Source organism: Manis pentadactyla, chromosome 2 (assembly GCF_030020395.1).
Source record: "Manis pentadactyla isolate mManPen7 chromosome 2, mManPen7.hap1, whole genome shotgun sequence".
NCBI lineage: Eukaryota > Metazoa > Chordata > Mammalia > Pholidota > Manidae > Manis > Manis pentadactyla.
In genome coordinates, this window is record NC_080020.1 from 21,112,103 (window position 1) to 21,134,346 (window position 22,244).

A 22,244-nucleotide genomic window follows, 5' to 3' on the forward strand; every position below is an offset into this window, starting at 1 on the left:
TTTCCACCCAGCCTCCCACAGCTTTGCAAAATGCCCTGCTCGGGGTGCCCACACTTTAAGTCCGAGCATCGGCTGTCAGCTCTCGTTTCCCAGCTTCTTCCAACTCAGAGAACTGTCTCCCCCTCCTCTCCTGCTCCCGGTGCAAAGCCAGCGCACACGACCCAGCTGTCCTCTGGCTGAGCGTCTGACACACTCATTGGCCCGCAGCCTTGGAGGGGCGGGGCTTCTGCCTCGGGGGTTCTTCTAAAAGGATCCCAGGGCTGAGCAGCCCAATCTTGCTGAAACTACTCACCCTCTCCCCGCCCCCGCTGTCTGTGCTTTACCGTCAGCTTTTTCTTTCCTTTCTGACTCAGCTTGGCACTGACGCTCTTACCAGAGGAGGCTCAGGTCTCCTCTGGATTTTAATTTCAGTATGGAAAAACCTGAGAATATTTCCTGGATCCCCCAGCAGGAACTGGAAGATCCATTCAAGAAATACCTGAACAGCGCCGAGGACTACCTGGCCTTCCTCTGTGGGCCTCCACGCAGCCACCTCTTCTTCCCAGTGACGGCGGTGTATGCGCTGATTTTTGCGGTGGGAGTCGTTGGCAATCTCCTGGTGTGCCTGGTGATCCTGCGGCACCAGGCTATGAAGACCCCCACCAACTACTACCTCTTCAGCTTGGCCATCTCCGACCTCCTTGTCCTGCTCCTTGGGATGCCCCTGGAAGTCTATGAGATGTGGCGCAACTACCCCTTCCTGTTTGGGTCCGTGGGCTGCTACTTCAAGACGGCCCTCTTTGAGACCGTGTGCTTCGCCTCCATCCTCAGCGTCACCACGGTCAGCGTGGAGCGCTACGTGGCCATTCTCCACCCCTTACGCGCCAAGCTGGAGAGCACCCGGAGGCGCGCCCTCAGGATCCTCGGCATCGTCTGGGGCTTCTCTGTGCTCTTCTCCCTGCCCAACACCAGCATTCACGGCATCAAGCTCCACTACTTCCCCAACGGGTCCTTGGTCCCCGGCTCTGCCACCTGTGCAGTCATCAAGCCTATGTGGATCTACAATTTCATCATCCAGGTCACCTCCTTCCTCTTTTACATCCTTCCCATGACTGTCATCAGCGTCCTCTACTACCTCATGGGGCTCAGAGTGAGTATCCCAGCTGGGTGGCTTAGGGCAGCGTCCCTTCTTTTTCCACCGACTCAAAGTTCAGAGAGAAACAAGAATCAGAGAAATTCAGAATTGGAAGGGAGCATAGAGAAACATTGAGTAAGCTCAGAGGGCAAAGAGAAGTTAAACAACTTGTCCCAAGGTAGACACATAGTAACAACAACTATAAATCATTTCTTATAACTCACCTTCCATTTTTCATCCCTCTGGACCTCTGGTTCTCAAACCCAGGTGTTCCTACAAATCACCTAGAAAACTTACTCTAGATACAAATGTGCAGGCCCCTCCCTTGGGAAGTTCAGTAGGTGGAAGGGGAGTCTCATTTTAAATAGTGCAGATGCCCCCCCAGCCTGCCTGTCAAGACAGACCCATACCCTGCTGGCTCTTTCCTGCCTCCATCTGCTGCCTGCACTGAAATCTTCCTCTGCACCAACATAGTCTGAGTACAGCACACACTATCCTTGGTACTTTACCCAAGACAAATCCACAGTTGTAAAGTCAGACCCTTCCTTGTGGTTGCCTTGGTTCACCTTTTCATTGAAATTATCAGGTTAAAATGCAAAAATAGGGCCTGAATGAGGTCACCTTGGACTTCTTTTGAGCAGGGAAATTGAAGGATGGGTAGGTGAACCGAGTACATAAGAGAGAGTACAAGAAAGTGTGAATAAGAGATAGGTGGGATTAACAGAAAATTATGACTTAGTTTGCCAAGTGTCTTATAATAAAATCCTTTTCTGTATTTATGGTGATAAACTGACTTGTTTCTTTTTTTTCTTTTTTCTGAATCTAAATTAGTTGAGAAACTATTTTTGGTGAGGATAGGGGTGATTCTATACTTCATCTCCTGGTATATTCTGTATTTCACAGAGATAAAATCTAACTGTGACAGTTTTATAACCATTTAAGGAGGTAGTTTGTGTAGGAAACAGTCATGAGTACATTTAGACTACCAAGTCTGAAGCTCACATATAAACTGTCTGTAGGTAAGCCACACAAATCTCTCCTGGAATTAGTTTTCACATTAATAAAATGAAAAGGCCACATCAGACCATATCTAAGGTTCTTGAAGCTCTAGCTGTCTGTGATTGCTTAAAAAAGGAGAAAAAGAATTTAGAAGCAGGAGCAATGTCAGTTACAAATGAGAGGAAAACAAAGCAGACATCACACTGACATCCTATGCTTCAGGATGGCTCTGATAGCATGTATTACGTGACTGTTCGTATACATGCATCTCTGAGAAAGGTCCCTGTAAGGAATGAGTGCCCCACAAGTGGTCCTTTTGAATACCTACTGTACCTAACATGAACGGCAAAGTCTAAGTAGGAAGAAAAAATTCTAAGTACCACAGGTGTCTGGACACAGGAGTAAACCTAATCAGACAGAGAGCTGTGCCAGTCTCCGATGGCTGGCCCTGTATTCCTAGGCTATATGTCACCCCAAACTCGTTCACTCTCATGTCTTTAGGATGCCCTGTGCATCTCATGGAGGGAGTGAAGGACTCTGCATGATTCCAAATGTCATGAGCCTTATGAGAAATGTCCACCCCAAACTCATCAGCACCATCTTGTCTAACACCAATCACTTATCTTGGGTTAATATCCCAAGACAAGGCGATCCCAAGGCAAGTTCCTTCCCGCCTGGGAGGAAGTTCTGCTGGGGCTCTCACGGAGCCCTTGCATCTCCTGCACGCAGCTTTAGTGCTTGAAGGGGATGGATATGAATTGCAGTAGAATTTGGCCATGCCAGAGTTGGAATGATTTTTTAATAAACAGATTTTGTTCATATTTTGGAGATATTCACACAAACACTATGATTAGATCTTGGTATTCTAAAGCTTAGTCTCCAGAAATGATATAAATAAACAACTGGTAAAATGATTTTAATCACATCCTGATCAGGATAATGTATCAACATGAATGATAATCAGTCACATGGGCCTCCCCTACACCTTTTATCTCACATAGCTAAAGGGACGGAAGTAGGATGGCTTCTAAACTTTCCACTCCTCTTTCTGTAATTTGACTTTTAAAATAAAAGTTTGGGGCTGGGTGGGAGTAATTAATATTGATATCTACTTTGCTGAACAGCTGAAGGAAATGAAATTATTCTAAAATAAAGCAGCATTTAATATTGGACAGATAAATGGTTTGGATTCTATTCTACTATGTCAACCTCTTCAAATTCTGTTGAAACAATATATAATATGCATAAGTAATCAGTTTTTCACTCTTCCTCTGGTTAGCTAGTTGTATCACTATAAACTAAGGAAGCTGAAAAGGAAGATAATTAGAACACATGATCTTCTTTTCAGTGCAAACTATGTTGTACAGGAAGCCTGTTCATAAAATAATTGTGTGAACTGTTTGCTTTATGTGTGACTTAAGGAAACTGTACCAATGGGACCTGTTAAACCCACCCAAAGGAGTCACTAACAGATCTCAATATTCTTTCATTGTCCTTAATTATGGACTGAAATCACATAATAGAATAACTGTCTTGTAATAATGACAATTTTTTTTAATGGTATGAAACAACCACCTTTGGTAAATTTAATTAAAGACGATGAGTAAGATTTGTAATTTGATGCATTGTTCTGACCCTAAACATCAACGTTTCCTTCTCAGTCCATCTGGCTGCTTTGTTGTATCAGCACAAGTACTGCCTAGGGATGAAGAGTACCAAGAGAAGAATTTCTAGAAGGGACTCAGTAATACACATGAATGGCCCATAGGTATAAATAAATAACTTTATCTTAGAAAAATTCAGTTTTTATTATGCCTTTTGAATAGACTTGGGGCAATAATCAGAATCACAACAATAACAAAAATATATAACTTATTGAGTATTATGTGCCAGGCACCGAGATAAGCACTCTACCTGCATTATTTTGTTTTGTTATTATATTAATAATATCTTACTACCTTTGGTTTCCTCCCATCTGTTCTTAATAAATGCACAATATTCTCTCCTCTTTCTTTCCAATTTCTAGGTAACTCTGACAGGTCAAATCTCACAGGAACTTTAATCCCTGACTTTGTGAAGACACAGGTATATGCAGAGAACACCAATACATTCTAGAGATAGATGGCCAGGTTTGTTACTCATCCAAGTGGATGCTTTAGGGCTAGTGTAGTCCTGAGAGCAACCTGACTTCTAAGAGCTTACATGTTTAGTAGAATATTGGTTTGTTGAACTTTGGAGGCAACTTTTCATGACCCTCTCTTCCAAGGCTTATTTAATTTTAAACATCTCTAAAATGTTCTGTCAAAATGCCAGCCAGGCCAGAAAGCTTACCGATTCTTAGAGCAATTTGTTCCATTGCTTCAGAGTACATCTCCCTTTAATCCAATAAATTGATCCTAAGCTACCCTAAGACTGTGTGAAATAAGTTGAATTTTCTTGCCACAGGATGGTCTTGATCAGTTCCTCAGGACTTTCTGTACTGCTAATGAGGGAATCCCAACTCAGTCTGGCAAAATACGAAAGGGAGTAGAGACTTGAAAAGTCCAGAGGTAGAGCTGGCTCTTGGTGAAAATTAAGCCAGCAAAACACACAGTATCATCAAGGACCTAGCTTTATTTCTGTTTCTTTACTCTTCTTTCTATGATGTTGATTTTAGCCTTAAAATCCACACAGTGGCCCACTGATGCCAAGCACTTTGCTCATGATGGAGGAGTAAATCCCTAAGGGAAAGTCAGGGGACTATTGATAAGAGAAGAAGAAAAGCTCGAGAACCAATCAGCAAATATATACCATACTGTCTCCTAAATATTTGATGGCAGTTTATAATGTATCCTTAAAACTTTCTTGTCTGGCTGAATATTCCCACAAACAGAAAATATATGTAAAATAAAGAGGAAAAAATTCCATAACTATATAAATGATGTAGATCTTCAGTTCTTTGGGAGGTCAAAGGAAAGAGAGGACAGTGGGCTACAATGACCTGCAAAGTCTCCCAGGAGTAGGTGAGACTTGAACAGGGCATGGAAGACTGCATGCACAGGCAGTGCTAATATTTGAAATTTTCAGAAGCTACTTCAAGGATCATCATATCTTCTGAAGAATGAGTATATTTTAACATCAAAGCTCAGAAACACATGCACTCCTATTAGTCATATTAGTAAAGTAGAATTTCCCAAATTGTGCTTTTCAAGATGGTACTAGGTATTCCACTGAAAGGGGTTGGGGGAGGGTATAGTTTGGTCAAAGAGGCACCGTCTCCCTTGAAGCTGGAGTGGTAGAGGTGGGGTGGGGGAAGGGTGATACACTACCTCCCATGAAGAGTCATAATGTCTATTAGCATAGTGAAGGCTCTGAGAAGATCCGCAATGGAAACTAAACTTCACAAAGGAGAAATAATACCTGTTTTGTTTTCTACTGCCTATCCACCATAAAGCAGCTGTCTATACCCTCCATAATAGCTATCTAATAATAATTGCATGAATGAACAAACGAATGAATGAACCAATCTAACTTTTTTAATTTCAGAATTTTACATTTTTTGTGGAATACCTATTAACATACTGTATAACTAGGGTCCTACAGAATAGCATATGATAAATGGTTGCACATCAGCTTGACCATAGCCATTCCATCATCCAGTTTCATTAGGCGACCCAGATCCAACTCCACCTCCAGTTATTGTTAAAAATTTGACAAATTCTTTAAGTCACAGTTCTTTGTCTACTAAATGAGTATTAGAATTACACTTCTCAGATCTTAACTGAAGGAGAAATTATTTCCCTTTCTTAACATCTCATTCCACTTGCTTTGCAGCTAAAGAAAGACCAGTCCCTTGTGGCAGATGAAGTAACTGCAAATATTCAAAGACCCTCCAGAAAATCAGTCACCAAAATGCTGTGTGAGTCTTCCATTTTGTTGTGGCTTTTTTTGTTGTTGTTTATAATAGCAAAGTGGTTGCATTTGGTACCAAGAATGTGCTGCTGGGATCAGGATCAAAATTCTCCTGTAACATAATGTTGTGGTCAGGTCTTCCTTGGCTAATCAAGCTTCTAAGCCTTGTCTATTTTCTTTTTCAGCTTTTAACCCTCAACACAACACACTAAATTGCATGCATGTTAAAACCCTCTGTGCTGTTTGGTAACTCACAGACACTCTGAGTTTTTGAGTCTCTCTTTCACCCTCTAAAATGAGCAAAAGGTTTCTAACCCATTTTGTGTTATGAGTTGCTTTTCAAAATATGATGAAAGCAGTGAACTCTCCACCCAGAAAATGTACAAATACACATATGCAAAGCATTGAATAATCCAAATCAGGGGATCGTGAACCCCTGACACTCATCCTTGGAGTCCATGGAATCTTTTAATTCAAGATTAAGAACATCTGGCCAAGAGTAACTCTGAGTAGTCATTCCATGTATGACATGGTATGATTTTGTATAAAACGATACACTTTTATTAGAGATAAGATGTTAAAAATATACCCAGGCACTGATCCACACTCTCCCAAAAGAATGCTATAAAAATATATTATCCAGTGCTAGCCTGCAAGAAATACTGATGAGAGGAAGGGGCTTTATACCAAGTCAAAAACTATGGTTTGGAAAAAACAAATCCTCTGGGCTAGTGTGTATATGAAACACTCATTATAACCATGTGGGAATTCATGAACAAAAAACTGTGAAACCACTGAAAGTTTGCCTTTTTGATTCTAACAGTCATCAAAGGAATCATAGGCAGTAGTGAGCAGATTAGGGACTTTAACCCGGGAGGGTAAGCTCAGAAGCAGCTTCTAGAAATTCCTGAAACCACACCACATAGGCAGACAAAGTACTCTGTATATGGTTAATGCCAACAGGAAACACATGTTCTATTTACTATGAAAACTTCAAATGTGCTCACAAATACAGAGAATTATAAAATGAACACTGATGTGCCCATCATCCAGCTTCAGACGTTATCAGTTCATAACTAATCTTATTTCATCTATAAGCCTCTCTTCTAACCTCTTCAAGAATATTTTGAGGCAAATCTTAAGCATCCTGTCACAGGAAAGTGTTTTACAACTTCAGAAGAGAAAAAAACATACATATTTATATCTGTGGAGATTAAATGCCCCAAAGAGAAACTACAGAGGCAGTATCTCTGCCAAGCTGAAAATAAGAAATGGGGAGATGCAACTTTCTGTAAATCTATAATTATTTCAAAATAAAAAGTAAAAACAAACTAACAAAAAGAAATTGGAAGGAAATCTGTACTCCAGAAATTTATAATGTAATAAACACATCACCACCCCAATTAAAAGATGCTTGTAAAACAATATTATGCTCATAGATGTTCTCTTTCTCCCTCTTCTCCTGCCCTTACAGAATTTTAAAAGACTGAATTCAGAGAAGCTTCTAATTATTTCAAGAGTAACAAGATAAATTCATACCACATTTAATAGTATGTTTTTAACCTATGACTTTAAAGTACACCAATTCCTTAAACCCGATCATTTTATTTATATAACCAGTTTATGTGGTTCCAGCCATCCATTTGCAACATACTTTTCCACAATAGGATGTTTTCAGAACTTTGAATAAATTCAATATGACTTTAAGTGTTCCAAATGAAACTTACATAAGAAATCATGTACAATTATATGAAAAAGTGATCTTAACCTATACTATCCATTTTTATGTCTGAATATTCTATGTAAAGGCTCTTTAGGATCTAACTGGCCCATTACAGTTACAGTTTAACAAAGATGGAGGGGAAAATGGTAGAAGTAATGGACGGGCTCACTGTGGGCATTGTATACTCCTTGCTTTGACTCCCTTTAGCCCTCCCACTCATCATTCTTTTGCAGTTGTCTTGGTCTTAGTGTTTGCTATCTGTTGGACCCCATTCCACATTGATCGGCTCTTCTTCAGCTTTGTGGAGGAGTGGACTGAATCCCTAGCTGCCGTGTTCAATCTCATCCATGTGGTGTCAGGTAAAATCTCAGCTGGTTTTGTTGTACCACAAGTGTCCGTAATTGCAGCTGCTTCATCTTAGAGCAACAGGTGCTATCTGGACACAGTGTACTGATTTGTCATGGGACCTGCCATACTGTAACAAAGATGCTTGATTTGTATTTTATTCAAATTTGGCTTAGGTGTGTTACTGGTCCAAAAGAAATATCCCAGACCACTATTGTAGGTGCTACTTTATGGAAGACCCAGCTCTAAGCATGATGATTATAGCAGGCAAACAATCTGAGGAGTGACTCCTTTGGTTTTGTTTCCTGTAACCATGTGATTGAATTGGTTCTTATTTATTGAACGTCCATGTCCCTGAAATCTCATGTTATCTTCAGCAAGGGTTAGATATTCATGAAACCCAAACAATATTCACAGTCCATTAAGGTGTGCTTTTAGGCTACTTTAATGCTGCTTATTAGGGATACCATAGAATATGCTGGCCATAGTATGGAAGGATCACTCAGGCAGAGGACCTGGATTTGTATCTCAGTTCCTCCCCTAACATTCTGCGTGATCTGAAGAATGTGGCTTCCTTCAGGCCAAAGTTTCTTAACTATGAAATGGCAATAATGCCTGCTCTATACAACCCATGGGCTGTGGTATGAAGCAAATGAAATAATAGCCAAGAAAGAGCTTGTCAAGCTGTAAAGTGCTATAGAGGCTTCTATAATCATCAGAACAAGGTTGTTACATAGATATAGTTGAAGAACCAGTGCCCCAAAGAAGAAATGACTTGCCCAAGGGCACTAAGCTGGCAAAGAGCAGAAACAAGACTGAAGCCCAGGTCATCTAACTTCAAGTTCATGGTTCTTTCCCATAAAATGGAGCAGAGGATGGCCCCCCAGGGATACCCTTTCTCAGTCACTGTGACTGGTAGGCTCACATTTGGGCCACTCTGTCCCTTTCGCTAAGCTAGCCACTGGCTGGCTCTATGGGCTCTTTAAGATTGTAAGACATAAGCAGAGAAGAAAGATAAGATGAATTTGGCAAGTTAAGCTCCAGATGAGCACACAACAAAAACAATGTTCATATATATATTGAGTACCATGTATATTATCTACTATCCTCTTTTTTGTACTCACAGCAGGCCTTGGGTACAGCTTAGACCTAGACATTAGTACATTCCCCTATATTAATCTATTAGATATTCTGGACAAAACTCTCAAAAATATTTAAAGCTCCTATCTTTGTGGTTAATCTGTGAGAAATGGGAGTGTTTAAATAAAGTGGAAAACACTACAGGATCACAAGAAACTTGACTAGTTGATTATACCTCTCCAGATGCATCAAGAAAACCATTCTAAGATTTCCAGATTATGTCATTTCTAATAATATTTTCCTGTTAAAATATCATCCCTCCCTCCCCTCATTGCCAACCAGATGAAGTCTAAACCTCTTAAATGCTACAAAAAATGTCCCCAACTTGCCTCTTGATCCTCAAGTTATAGTATTTCTATTCGTAAACCATAAACTCATCAAACTGGTTAATTAGTTAATCATATTGCAGTATGCCTATGTGATAGAACTTTCCACCTATTCTGCATCATTCCTATGTAGTGACACCACTCCTGCCTCTGCACATTTGCACGTGCTCTGCCTTCCACTTGCAGTACTCTCACCTCTCCTTCCCAACTACTTCTTACCCATTTCAGAATCTGACTAGTGTCCATTATCCCCATTAATTCTATCATGACTATCACAATCCTTCTGTTTATGCCATTATGTGAATTTCCATAGCATGACTATTGGTATCACATATTTTGCCCTCGACTAATAGTGTTTGTTATTGTGCTGTTGTTAATTACTGGAGATAGACATTGATCTTGCCTCTGTAATACTCTTCCAAATCTTTGGAAAGCAAATTCTAAATCCACTACCTTCCAATGTGCCTCAAAATTCCTGGCACATAATAAGAGTTCAATTAGTATTTATTCATTGAACAAATTAACAGTTCATGGAAATAGTCTCCTTTATTCCTCCCTGTCCAACTCTGTACACAGGGCATATGACACAGCATCCTGAATCACATAAATGAGGACAATGATGAGTTTATTGATGACAATACCTATCATCTATTTTTTATTCTGAGCCATCCTTAGCCCCCCTGTGGATAGTATCTCAACTTTATCCACACAATAATCCAGACAGGTGGGTTAGAATGACATTATCATTCCCATTTTACAGAGAAATAAACCAGAAGTGCCAGTTCTGTCTAAGGTCATAGAACAGGCAAGAGCCAAGTCCAGAAACTAAGTCCTCTGATTCTTAATATTAGGCTCATCTTGGGTCTTGAGGAAATATAATAGGACACGTTAATAAAGGAACAGTGTATACCAAACAAGAAAATGGCAGTGTGCCAAGGAATTGGTGGAGAACACAGATACAAAAGCAAAATACAATTATTCAGTAAGGTTAGAAATAAGGTGGGAAGAGCCATCCAGAGGAAAAGCTAGGTAGGGAAAGAATATTGGGAATGTTTCTTTGAAGAGGTATTTGGCATTGTAAGGAATCTCAGCAGGGACTACTCCTAGACTGATTTACCATTCCTCCACTACTCGCAATTTCAAATTACAGATTTAAACACAACTCCAATAAAATAAAAACATCTCTCCTTCCTCTGATACTTAAGCATCTCTTGTTAATGCTATGGAAGCACATCGTTTAATTAAACAAGTGGGGATCAAAGGAAGTAGCCAAACATCTCAGAGAGATCCCCAGCCAGCCTAAATTTTTCTGATACTCTTCAGTCTTTCTGTTGTTTGATTGTGAAGTGCACAGGTGGTAGATCTGTTAGAGCATTTTGTATTCTCAGTTAGAGTCTTGTATACATTATCACTTCCAAAAGAGGCAGTCACCGGGATTCTAGGCCTTTGTTAAATATTTATGCATCTCCCTACCACACCTCTCAACTTCTCCTTTGCGTGTCTCTCTTAATGCCCTGCCTTCTAGGTGTCTTCTTCTACCTGAGCTCAGCTGTCAACCCCATTATCTATAATGTACTCTCTCGCCGCTTCCGAGCAGCATTCTGGAATGTGATCTCTCCTTCCCGCAAACAGTGGCACTCCCAACACCACCCACAGGGGCTGCCTACTCAGCGGAACATCTTCCCAACAGAATGTCACCTTGTGGAGCTGACTGAAGATGCCAGTCCCCAGTTCCCTTGTCAGTTGTCCACGTGCAGCCCTCGCCTCCCTGCAGCCCTCTATACCACACAGGCCCCACAAAAGGGACTCCCAGAGAACTGACATTCTTCTGTGCCTCCACACTGCAGGGAGGGCATCCCATTATGTAAACCTTCTTAAATGATATTAGGGAGGTAAAATGACTCTCAGAACTTATATACCCATTGCTAGTTTTTTTTTAACAAGTATAAAAATACCTACTTAAACCTGGATCTAAAGCCCAGAGCCTCCCAGGTTTCCATTGTCTTCCCACTTATCTGACCTCTGTCACACCCCTTCACTGGTTCCTGTAAAGAGCATGAGCAGCAAACCGTAGCACTTCCACTCCAAGTGATTTCCACTGCAGGAGATAGTTTGTCCTTAGTTGTCCACACTCGGGGTCAGGCTGTCACTCCTACAATCAATGGTCCCTGTAGACACAGAGAGGAGATATAGAGATGCTATACCCTTTATTTGATCTGAGAGGTACATGTCAGTGTTCTTCCACAGTGAACTATTTACTGCCTCATATCCTGCCATTATCATGCGAGTCCATAGAGTCCTGAAACCTTTTGCTTTATGCATCCTCTTGATAACATGGGAATGCTCCTCAGAACAATTATTCCCACCATCCCAGTCACCAAGTCATACTCTGTCATTCCTCACCAGGAATGGGGTCAGATACAAGTTCCACTTAGAGATGAGAAGCAGGAGACGGACATAAACTATGCCAAACACAAACTCAATTACTTTTATAATTTGGGCTAGACCTGTATTTCTGAAGTCTTACTTCATAATTAGAGAGAGGCATGTTCTACTATCTTGGAAAAAAGAAAAGTCAAACTCGTGGTCTCAAACCCATGACTTTTCACCCACTTAATCCTTCATTACTTATAGAATGCTGTTCACAGATAAGATATAGGAAAAGTCTACTTTCCAGACTCATCTTCTATTATTTCATCACAAGTAATAGACATTCCACTCAAACTAGATTGCTTGCCCTTCTTATGAAAATATGCCCCAGTATTCCTAGCTGCACTCATTTGCTTATCGAATGCCCTCTTTATCTCCGATCTTCCTCTGTTGCTCTCCTACCCATCTTTCAATGTCCCTCTCAGTGTGGTACCTCTTCTATGAAACTTCGCTTGAGTTATTCAAATAGATGTGATATGTAACTTCTCTGTGTCTCTTAAGCTTTCTCTTAACTCTGTTTTGTATTCAGTGATTTATATACTTGGTTTGCAGAATGTAAATTTGTCAAAGGCATGAAGTATCTTGTGTTCATTTTTGCTGTTGCTGAAATCCTAGCAGTATATCTATCACAGTGGTAGATGCTCAATAAACATGTGGTGAGTTGACTTCACATTCCAATATACTGAGCCAAACAACAGTTCCAAATGGAACCATGTTAAGAGCCAAAAGACTAAGATTCTGTTTCTTACATGGATATCTGACCTTCAGTTGACCATTTAATCTGTCACGATTATAATGGCAAGCCTGCTATGCCTGTGGTACATGGAGGCCCTTCCCAATCCCAGGGTTTACTGATGCTGAAACATGCAAGTCCAAGCTTTTAGCCTTTGAGTTTTCCCTTAAATGAACTGTCATATTGATAAATGGGAGTATTGGTCTCTGACATCATTTCCTAACTGAACAAAGTGATTCCATATTTTTTAAAAAATCTCCTTGCTAATTACAAGCCACATTTAATGATTTGGAATTCTCCGTTGATGGCTTATTTTGGTGAGCACAGTTTGAGGATTACGTTAAAAAGACTCAGCCAAACAAAACCTCAGAAATGGAGGAGAAATTAGTTTCCTTCTTGCCTTATAGAGACATTCATGAGTGAAGATCTAGTAGGGCCATTATCCTTAACTCCCAATGGCCAAGACTAAAAATGCTGCTATTGTAGGTGGGAGGACAGAAAAAAGACACACCAAAGTTGAAGCTGGTGATATGATTGCTTGATTAAAACTTTTGCCTCTTTTGGTCTTTTCATTTACCTTTCTTCTCTTAAAGATATTACATGCAAAACATTATCATTTACTCAATTAATTCTTTCATTCAACAAATCTTCACTTAGTACCCATTAGGTGATGTGCACTGTATGCTAGGTTATAAAATTTCCTGGCCTTGAAAGTTTACATTCTAGTAGAAGATAGGACTAATTTTGAAAACTATTACAGAATTAATTCTTTAAATCTACTTGTGAAGTGTACTACAAAATACAAATACAAGTACTATGGGACTCTATAAAAAAGGTATTTGTTCAAGTCAGGAAGCAATAGGTTTGATTAAGGCTTACATTAAAAAAGAAGGAAAAAAGTGTTCATTGAGGTTTGTCCATATTCACATATGTACATATAGACACATATACCTATAAGAAGCTTATATTTCCAAATGAAAATTGAAATGTTGCAAGTCCTAAAGTTAGGTAATATAATACCTCACAAAAGATTAATAGAACAAAGGAGGCTGACAGTAAATGTGATCAGTAAAATATTGGTAATTTAACTCTCTTCTGCAATGAAATAGTGACTTTTCAGCTCTCTAGGAGTTTACAGATTTAGTAAATTTCACTAATGGCAGTCAGAATGCTACTTGCCCAAAGTCTGTCTAGCCCAGAGAGACAGAAGAGATTCTTAATGTGAGAGGGAAATCATGGAAAAGTATCAGGAGGCCCACGAATCCTTTGCAGCTATAAAGATTCTTAGTATGTACCTTTTTTTCTTTTAGGAAAGGCTTATAGTTTTGATTAGTTCCTCAAAGTAGTCTATGACTTGAATTATTATAATCACTATTGTAAAATGCCTTTAACCATCGTATATACAGACCTTCTATGGATGAGTTGTAGTTGAATGAAGGCATTGCAGTATAATTAAAAAGTATCATTATTCCAACACAAGAATCTAGTATGTAAAAGTATTAGCTGTTCAGTGGTATGCTGGTACATGCTGACTGGGGTCTTGCAAAGTTTGTTATATATTTAGGAGTTTCAAAAGCCTGCTGTCAAATGATGGGTAGCTTGAAATCAGCCATAGTGGGAGTATTTACACCACAGAAATTGGCAAATATATCCAAGCTTTTTTTCTTCCCTAGAGAGCCAGCTTATCAGCACACCACTAACTATCAAAAATACTGGCAACCTACATTCTTGCTGTAATATATCTGATAAGTTTGTAGACTAGACACCCAATAACACCATTATAATTGCAGGCCACTTAAAGTTGTGAGTAAGTAATTAAAAAAAAAAGTCACTGGGCCATATTTGAACTCATAGGTGTGAGATAAAATAAGCTAAAGCAGCTAATTACCCCATGAAAACCTCATCAGCACTTTATAATTAAGCTGAAGTGAAAAAATTACCTTTAGATGCTATTTCTTAATATAAGTACAGAAAATAGCAACAGATCTATGTGTTATCTTCACTGTGCATCTGTTTTGAAACATCCCACAGGATTCATTGTAAAAACATGCAAAATTTCCACATTCTCTCTACTTGGCAGGAGACCTCATTTTTTAGATATGTGGAATTGTACTATATAAACATTATAAGGAAACTTGAGGTTTACTGACTTATGCAAGCCAAACAAAGATTCAGTTCAATCTATTCCTTTTTTTTCAATCTCCTTTAAATCATTAAATCTCATTTAAACTTTAAATTAGATATACATATATGCAATACTTCAGAAACATTTTTCTAAGTAATGTCGGTGTTTGGAAGTTTTAACTCATCTATACATGGCCTAGAAATTATTGCATATAGCTAAACTACACTATTTTCAGTGAAATATATGCTTTGGAAAAAATACATACTGTGAATTTAGTAAGCTATAATGGCTAGACTGCATCAGTAAAAAAAAAAAATTAAGCACTATTTAAAAAGAAAAACAATTCATTATTTCAAAGACATGAAATAATCTATGTTAAGGAGCCTATGCATAGATAAGAGTGATTTGTGGGTAAATAGATATTTGAAAATAGGTCTTTACTAGGCAAGCTTTTTGAATATTATTTCAACAGAAGGAATATCTTACCATAATTTCATGTTTCCCTTTATAATGTTGAAAATGTTAGTATGGATCCTAACTTAGAAACTGAAAAAAAGTTTTACTTCATAGCACTATTAGCTCTCCAAGTTCTCACAGCTTTGCTAAGAGGAAGATATTATTATCTCCCCTTTACAGTTGACAAAATAAGATTTATTTTACACTTGGGAAAACAGACAAGGAAGCAAAAATTCTGGGTGAGACCTACAACAATAGTATTTTTGTCACCTGTATACCTGGCGGTAAGCTGGGGTGGCTCCACTTCACCCCAAAAAGGAGACATGATGGCCACCTGGAGTATGCGTGGTAAGCAAGTCACAGGAACAATCTCCAAATTAGGGACCCAGAAATACACTTCCTCACTATGAGGCCATCACCCCACCAAGGGGGAATGTATAATACTACCAGAGGTAATGATGTATCAGGACTGAGGACACACACCTAGTAAGTGGTACAGGACTGACTCCAGTGTCTGAACTTCCCCATTATGCTACCCTGATTCTGCATGGGACTCTATTTCATTGACACCACTGAAAAAGCCTCTCAGTTTAATGTCATTCCCAACTATTACCTTTTCATTTATTTCCCACTAAATCAATAAAGATCAAAGAAAAAACACAGCAGTCAAGAACATGGACACTAGAGCCAGATGCATAGGTTCAAATCCTGGCTATAACATGATTAGTTGTGTGACCTTGGGCAGGTAACCTAATCAATCTCTCTATAGCCCAGTTTCCCCTCTAGAAAGTGGGCATAATAACAGTATCCAGTATGGTAGTGATTACGTGAGGATGAATGCTATTCCTAACACTCACAGGACATGCCTGACACCTGAGAAATGCTATGGCAAGTGTTAGGGGGAAAATGATCAATAGGAATGGGAGCATTTACTGTTTCATGAAGATATGTTTTTTATTACCATTTCACTTTGTTTACAGTTTTTAGAGCATGTTGCTCTCCTTGGCACCTTTCATATGTAAGATGACTTAGATGAGCTCTATACCAGGAAATGTGTCAGACTTTTTCTATATTTATTTCCACCAGATATACAAGCTGCCTGAGATTCCATCATCAACTGCTAGGATTTCATTAATAATGAGGGCAAGAATATGTATTAAAGATTGCATCTCTGTTGCATGTATGATTAATCAATTCTATGATTGGGCAGTCACCCAAACTACAGGCATGCAGGCTGCTGAGGACAGCCAACTATATTAATTGTTTCTGAAGGCCTTTGTCCTGTCTTCATCCGGGGAATTAAATGTCTCATTTTTGACTCTCAGAATTAGAAGACAGGGAACTAAGGATCCCACTAACGTGATCAGCCTGGCATAGACACCTTGCTCAGAGATGAATAATAAGGAGACAAGCCTTGGAGGTATTAACTGTTACACTATTTCCAGGATATATGGAAATGGATATGCAGCTGCATCACATCCCTGAGCCTCATATTAAATTTATGTCACATATGGCTATTTACTGAACTCTTACTATGAGGCAGATACTGGGCTATGTTCTTGACATATTCATGAAGTAAACCTTATAACAATCCCCATTTGACAGATGAGTTAATTGCAGCTTGAAGAGATAACTGAGTCGCCATTCATACAAATAAATAAGTGACAGGGCCAGGAAGTCTGACCTAGACCCTGTGCTTTGCTGTTATACATGCTATATTCTATTTACTCCCCATCTCCAGTAAATACTAAAATTACACCAAGTAGCAGACACTGACCTAAATCTAAAAATACAGAAAATGAATAACAAATATGTCCTTACCCTCAATCTATTGGATCAGTGGGTATTAACATTTACAGACTGAAAGGAAACTTATATTCATTCTTTTATTACTATTCTTAACTCTGGCCCTGACTGAATGGAGGCATGCAGCCTATTCTGAACTTCTATATAACTTACAAAATTTATAGAAGTTTATTATCTAGCCCAATGAATAGCAATAATATTTATTGAGACTTCCAGGTACTGTATCAGGAGCTCTATATTTATCATCTAATTTCACCTTACCAACAATGCTAAGAAATGGGCACTCTTATAGTCCTCATGTCACAGAAGAAAAATACATTGAAACAGAGAAGTTAAGTGACTTGCCCAAGGTCACAAAGCTAATAAATAGAAGACAAGGTTTAACTCAGTCAGTTTTAAAGCTAGACCTCAAGCTCAGAGGTCTATATCACCTGCCTAGAGCCCAAAAAGGAAAGGTGACCTGTCTGAGACAAACAGAGTAGCTGGGTTGAGATCAGGACAGATTTCACCAACTCCCATCCATGGCTCCTTCCATATCTCACTACATTTGAATGAACAAAGAGAACCTACAGCCTGGATAATTCAGAAAATAATTTATAACGTAAAAAAGCATAATTCTTAAAAACATATAACATGGGTCTTTGGATCCCTTTAAAGACAATTTCATCAATAGGTTTGTGTCTCTTTGATTACCTATAAAATTAGTGTGTGTTCCATATGTACAGAACAATTCTTAACAGAAGAATATAGCTTTGAAACATGCAGCGGTAACTGTTCCGTGGTTCACACTACGAATAAAAAGCCAAACCCCTAAAATCACACTTTGGCTGTAATTGAAATAATGTCTAAGAATCTAACCTTAATTTGTTCCCAGTAATTTTTACTTACTAAGGCAGTCATCACATTGTGGTATAAAATTAAATAAAAATTGCACAAGGCAAATGTTAAAAATTGCAAGAAAGACTTTATTCAAGACTATTGTAATAAAGGATGGAGATTAATGCCACACAGGAGAAAGACTGAACTCAACTCAAATGCAACAGGACTAAGTGGGGATTTATGGTCAGTGGTTGGGGTGAGGAAGTGGATGTAAAATTACTAAGAGGAACTTGATTAGATAACGGACAGAGGAAAAGAGCTTGATTGGATATCAATGGCAAGAAGATGCTCTATAAACTGGCTTAGCAATGTTGTTTGCTAAAACTGGATTCAAACAGACCAAAGATGAGGGCCAAGGAGAGGATTCATCAACAGACGGGCTTGAAGAAGCCTGACTAGAGTTCGGTCCAGGAGTGACTCCTTGTCAGTAGTGTTTGGGTGCTGAGGATGGCATCAGGGGGAACCCGTGGCAGGTGGAGAAGCTTCCCGAGCCTTACACAGTGCTGGGCCCTGGAGTATCATGCTGAGAAAAGTTGTGATGTAGCTAAGATTCTCCCATTCATCATCCCCTTCACAACTCTTTTCCCCTAGAAGTCCTTTCCGAACCATCTTTTCTCTTACTGTATATTTCCTCAGGTCTTTTATTAGCATTCTCCAGAGAAAAAGAACCCAGAGGATACCACACCACACACACACACACACACACAGATTTAGCATAACGAATTGCCTCATGGGGTCAAGAAGGCCGAGAAGCCCCAGGATCCCAGTGAGCAAGCTGGAGGCCCAGGGAGGAAGGCGGTGCAGCTCCCGTCTAAGTCTGCCGTCCTGAGGAGGAGGAGAGCCCAGCCAATGGCCCAGTTTTCAGAGGTCAGAAGACCAGTGGCCTGGCTTAATCAAACAGGCAAAGTTCCTTCATAGCCTTTTTATTCTACTCAAGTCTTTAGTTCACTGAATGAGGCCAACCCACATTAGAGAGGGCAATTTGCTTTACTGAGCCTACTAATTCAAATGGACTCAAATGTTTATCTCGCCCATAAAAACCCTCATAGACACACCCACAGCACTGTTTGACCAACTGTTTGGGCATCTGGTGACCCAGTCAAGTTGACACATGTAATTAACCAATAGGACTCACGTGTACTTTCATACAATCACTTCTGTGACTCCTGGAAATAATTTAATTTTTTTGGCAGCTTCATTTTTTTCTGTGGAATAAGTATCATTCATGCTCAGTATGTCTAACATTTCATCTCCACTTACTCCCAGCATAGTCATGAGAAATACCTTTTCATCTCTAGGCCTTGAATTTCTCTCTCAAAAGATCAGTTCTCTTTTAAATTATGAATACTTGTAAGTTAGTAGAACTTGTGAATTCTTTTATGGATTTTTTCTTATTAGAAAAAATTTACACAGAAAAGGAAATCATTTCTGTATGTTAGATTAAGTATAGCCCTACCTAGATCTGTGGTCCTGAATCTCTGGAGAATTTTTTTTATTGGGGCAAATAGCAGGCTGCTCCAGACTTCTAGTAAGTAGAGGCCAAGGATGCCATGCAACATCCTTCAATGCCCATGACAGATTCCCCACCAACAGTGAAGAGTCACCTGACCCAAAACGTCAACAGTGCCAAGGTGGAGAAACTCGTCTGAAGGCAAACAGTTCCGACTCCTTCAGGACAGAATTTGTTGTTGGAAAACAGTGCCCAAACTAGAAGGGATCTTAAAGCATATCGTCAAAAGGGCTCTTCCTGGGTGACAGGGAAACAGCTTCAGAGCTTAGGCAGAGAGCTGGAGGGGCTGCAGCAGGCCGGAGCAAGGGGGGAGCAGAGCCCGTGTCCACTGACCCCCATGCAAGGAGGTTCCAGCTGCCCCACCCATAAAACAGAATTCTGATTAACCACTGAGCACTGTCTTAGTAATTTTTCAAAAGAGTAATAATTTAAAATCATATAGTCAGTTTGGAGATGCAGGGAAGTCAGAGTACAAGGTGAAGAAGGAATTCATTAAAGCGAGAGTAGGAAGGAATGGCAGCTGCCTTGCAGGCAGCAGAGAATAAGGAAGAACAGAGAGATAAGAGAAGTTCATTGAAATGCTCAGCATAGGGAACCTCCCAGTCAGCTCCTAAAGCCAGTGTCACCTGATATCCAGTGTCCACTTGGATCTGCACAGCATGGGAACTAAGTCCCTACCACCCCAGGATTTGGGGGAGCCACAGAGCACTGGATGGAGTGAGATTATTTTCTGAGAACTTCCCAAAGCAAAGAAAGGTTTTCAGGCAGGCTACTAAAGAGCATGACTGAGAGCTGTGGTGCCATCTGGGTCACGCAGGCATTGGGAACTTGCAAGCCCAAATCAGAGCTCTCAGCAGCCCCTCCAAACTTATCTGAAGTAAGACAGAAACAGAGTGAAGGCTTGTGCTTAAGACTAGAGAATAGAATGAAATAGCAAAGTAACAAAGACACTTACCACTGGAAGAGGCCAGAGACAAAATGCAGTAAGCTGAGCTTTATTCAAGAGTACACATTTGAAGAAAGGGGACTATGGGCAACCTCAGAGAAGAGGTACACTTAAAAGCTGGGTTTCTGTCTTTCAGGATTTTCAAGAATGGGATAAAGGTAAAGGGTCAGAGGGCATAGGTTTGTCATGTGGTCTCATGATGTCTGTCTCTGGTGAGAGACAATGTCATTAATACAGGCAGTCCTCCAGATAATTCTGTAGGATAAACTTCCCATTCCTCTCCAAGACAGTGGCTACCCCCAAGCACTGGGAACATACCAGTTAAGACTGCTTGCCTTGCCTTAAGATAAATCCCTCCTATTCTTTTTATGCTATTCATATCTTAGCATTTTGGGGGGTAAAATTAATGATGCTTGTGCCGTGTCTCTGCCCTCTCACTTGCATTACCTAGAGCAAGTCTCAAGGTCAGCCCAGATTCAGGCCATGTGAAACGAACTCACATTGCAAAGGGCTCTGTGAGGCCTTTCTGGCTCTCTGGTTTTGTCTGGCTAACTGTGTGTCCATCTAGTTGGCTTTACTGGCCTTACTCTCCGTCCACCCACTCATGCCTCTTTTTTTGCCTAAGAGTTGTAATATCTGTGTCTGTGTTGGGCAGCCAATACAATGGACCCCCACAGTGATCCCCACCTCCCTCCTGGCACTCATGCACATGTCCTATGTAATCCCCAGCCCTTGCATGTGGACTATGCTTTAATGCCTTGCTTTTCTAACAAACAGAATATAACAGAAATGACAGGATGTCACTGCCAAGGTTAGGTTTCAGAACTTCTCTGGCTTTTCTCCCGGGCAGCTGTCCCTCTCTTACACAGCTTCCTCTGGAGAAGCCAGATGCCAGTGAACTTGGAAGCAGACCCTCTGCCGGTCAAGCCCTGAAGCGACTGCAGGCCTGTCGATACTCCGGCAGCAGCCTCATGAGAAATCCTGAGCCAGAGGACCCAGCTACCGGCACCCAGGTTCTTAACCCACACAACCCGCGAGATAATAAAGACGCGTTATTTTAAGTCGCTAAATTTCAGAGTAATTTGTTATGTTACTGTTACTACAGTAAGGGTGCAAAAATTTTGAAATTGTTTAAAAGGGGGCAAATAAGCCAAGTGTTAGCATATCTTTACAACCCAGGCATTTTCAGACCATTTGGGGACTGTTATTGAATTGAATATGATGAGACCATTATAAAATTAACTCAAATGTCATTCAGCCTCTAGGCATATTCATTGCTGATAAAACATTTTAATTTGCATATTTTTAACTCTTTGCACATTAAAGGAAAAAAAAGGAAATGAAATCTGTGTTTTTCCATAATTCCTGCTGTGTTTACTTATAAACTAGAAGAAACTGTCACTTACAAAATAAAAGAAATAAAACTAAATCTAGTTGGTACTGTTTTCACTCACATCTAATGTATTTGCAGAGGAAATACTGAAGACTCCCTAGAGACACTAAAAAAATACTTTACTACCCCCAACTGGACATATAAGTTGTTTTCACAGAAAAAAATGTAAAATTGGCATTGTCTTCCAACAAAAAAATGGTATGCAACAAATACACATCACACTCTGGATCTCAGAGCTGGTGAGGTTTTAAAATTTAGAACTTAAAAATTTAGAACCCAGAACTGGTGAGATATTTGATCTCCTCTACAATCTATCTTTTGCTTGTACACTTTTACTTATGTAAGTTTGCAGTCTACCACAGCAACTCATTATCTTTGCAGACAACTCCATTTTAGTTGTTCTAGTAAGTCTTTGTTTCTCCTGCAAA

The 22,244-nt window shown here is 39.8% G+C and overlaps 1 protein-coding gene across 2 annotated transcripts; it reads left to right on the forward strand.

Annotated features, from left to right (window-relative positions):
* The first annotated feature begins 235 nt into the window (after window positions 1-235).
* Window positions 236-21,465, forward strand: NMUR2 (neuromedin U receptor 2). Of its 2 annotated transcripts, none has more exons than XM_036879117.2 (4): window positions 236-1,129; window positions 5,927-6,011; window positions 7,961-8,086; window positions 21,274-21,465. In XM_036879117.2, the coding sequence occupies exons 1-4, from the start codon at window positions 413-415 to the stop codon at window positions 21,354-21,356; spliced, it is 1,011 nt and encodes a 336-aa protein (XP_036735012.2). In that variant the 5' UTR covers window positions 236-412; the 3' UTR covers window positions 21,357-21,465. The 2 variants fall into 2 exon arrangements, with proteins under 2 accessions (XP_036735012.2, XP_036735010.2); XM_036879115.2 differs by lacking the exon at window positions 21,274-21,465 and adding an exon at window positions 11,064-12,581.
* Window positions 21,466-22,244: the final 779 nt, after the last annotated feature.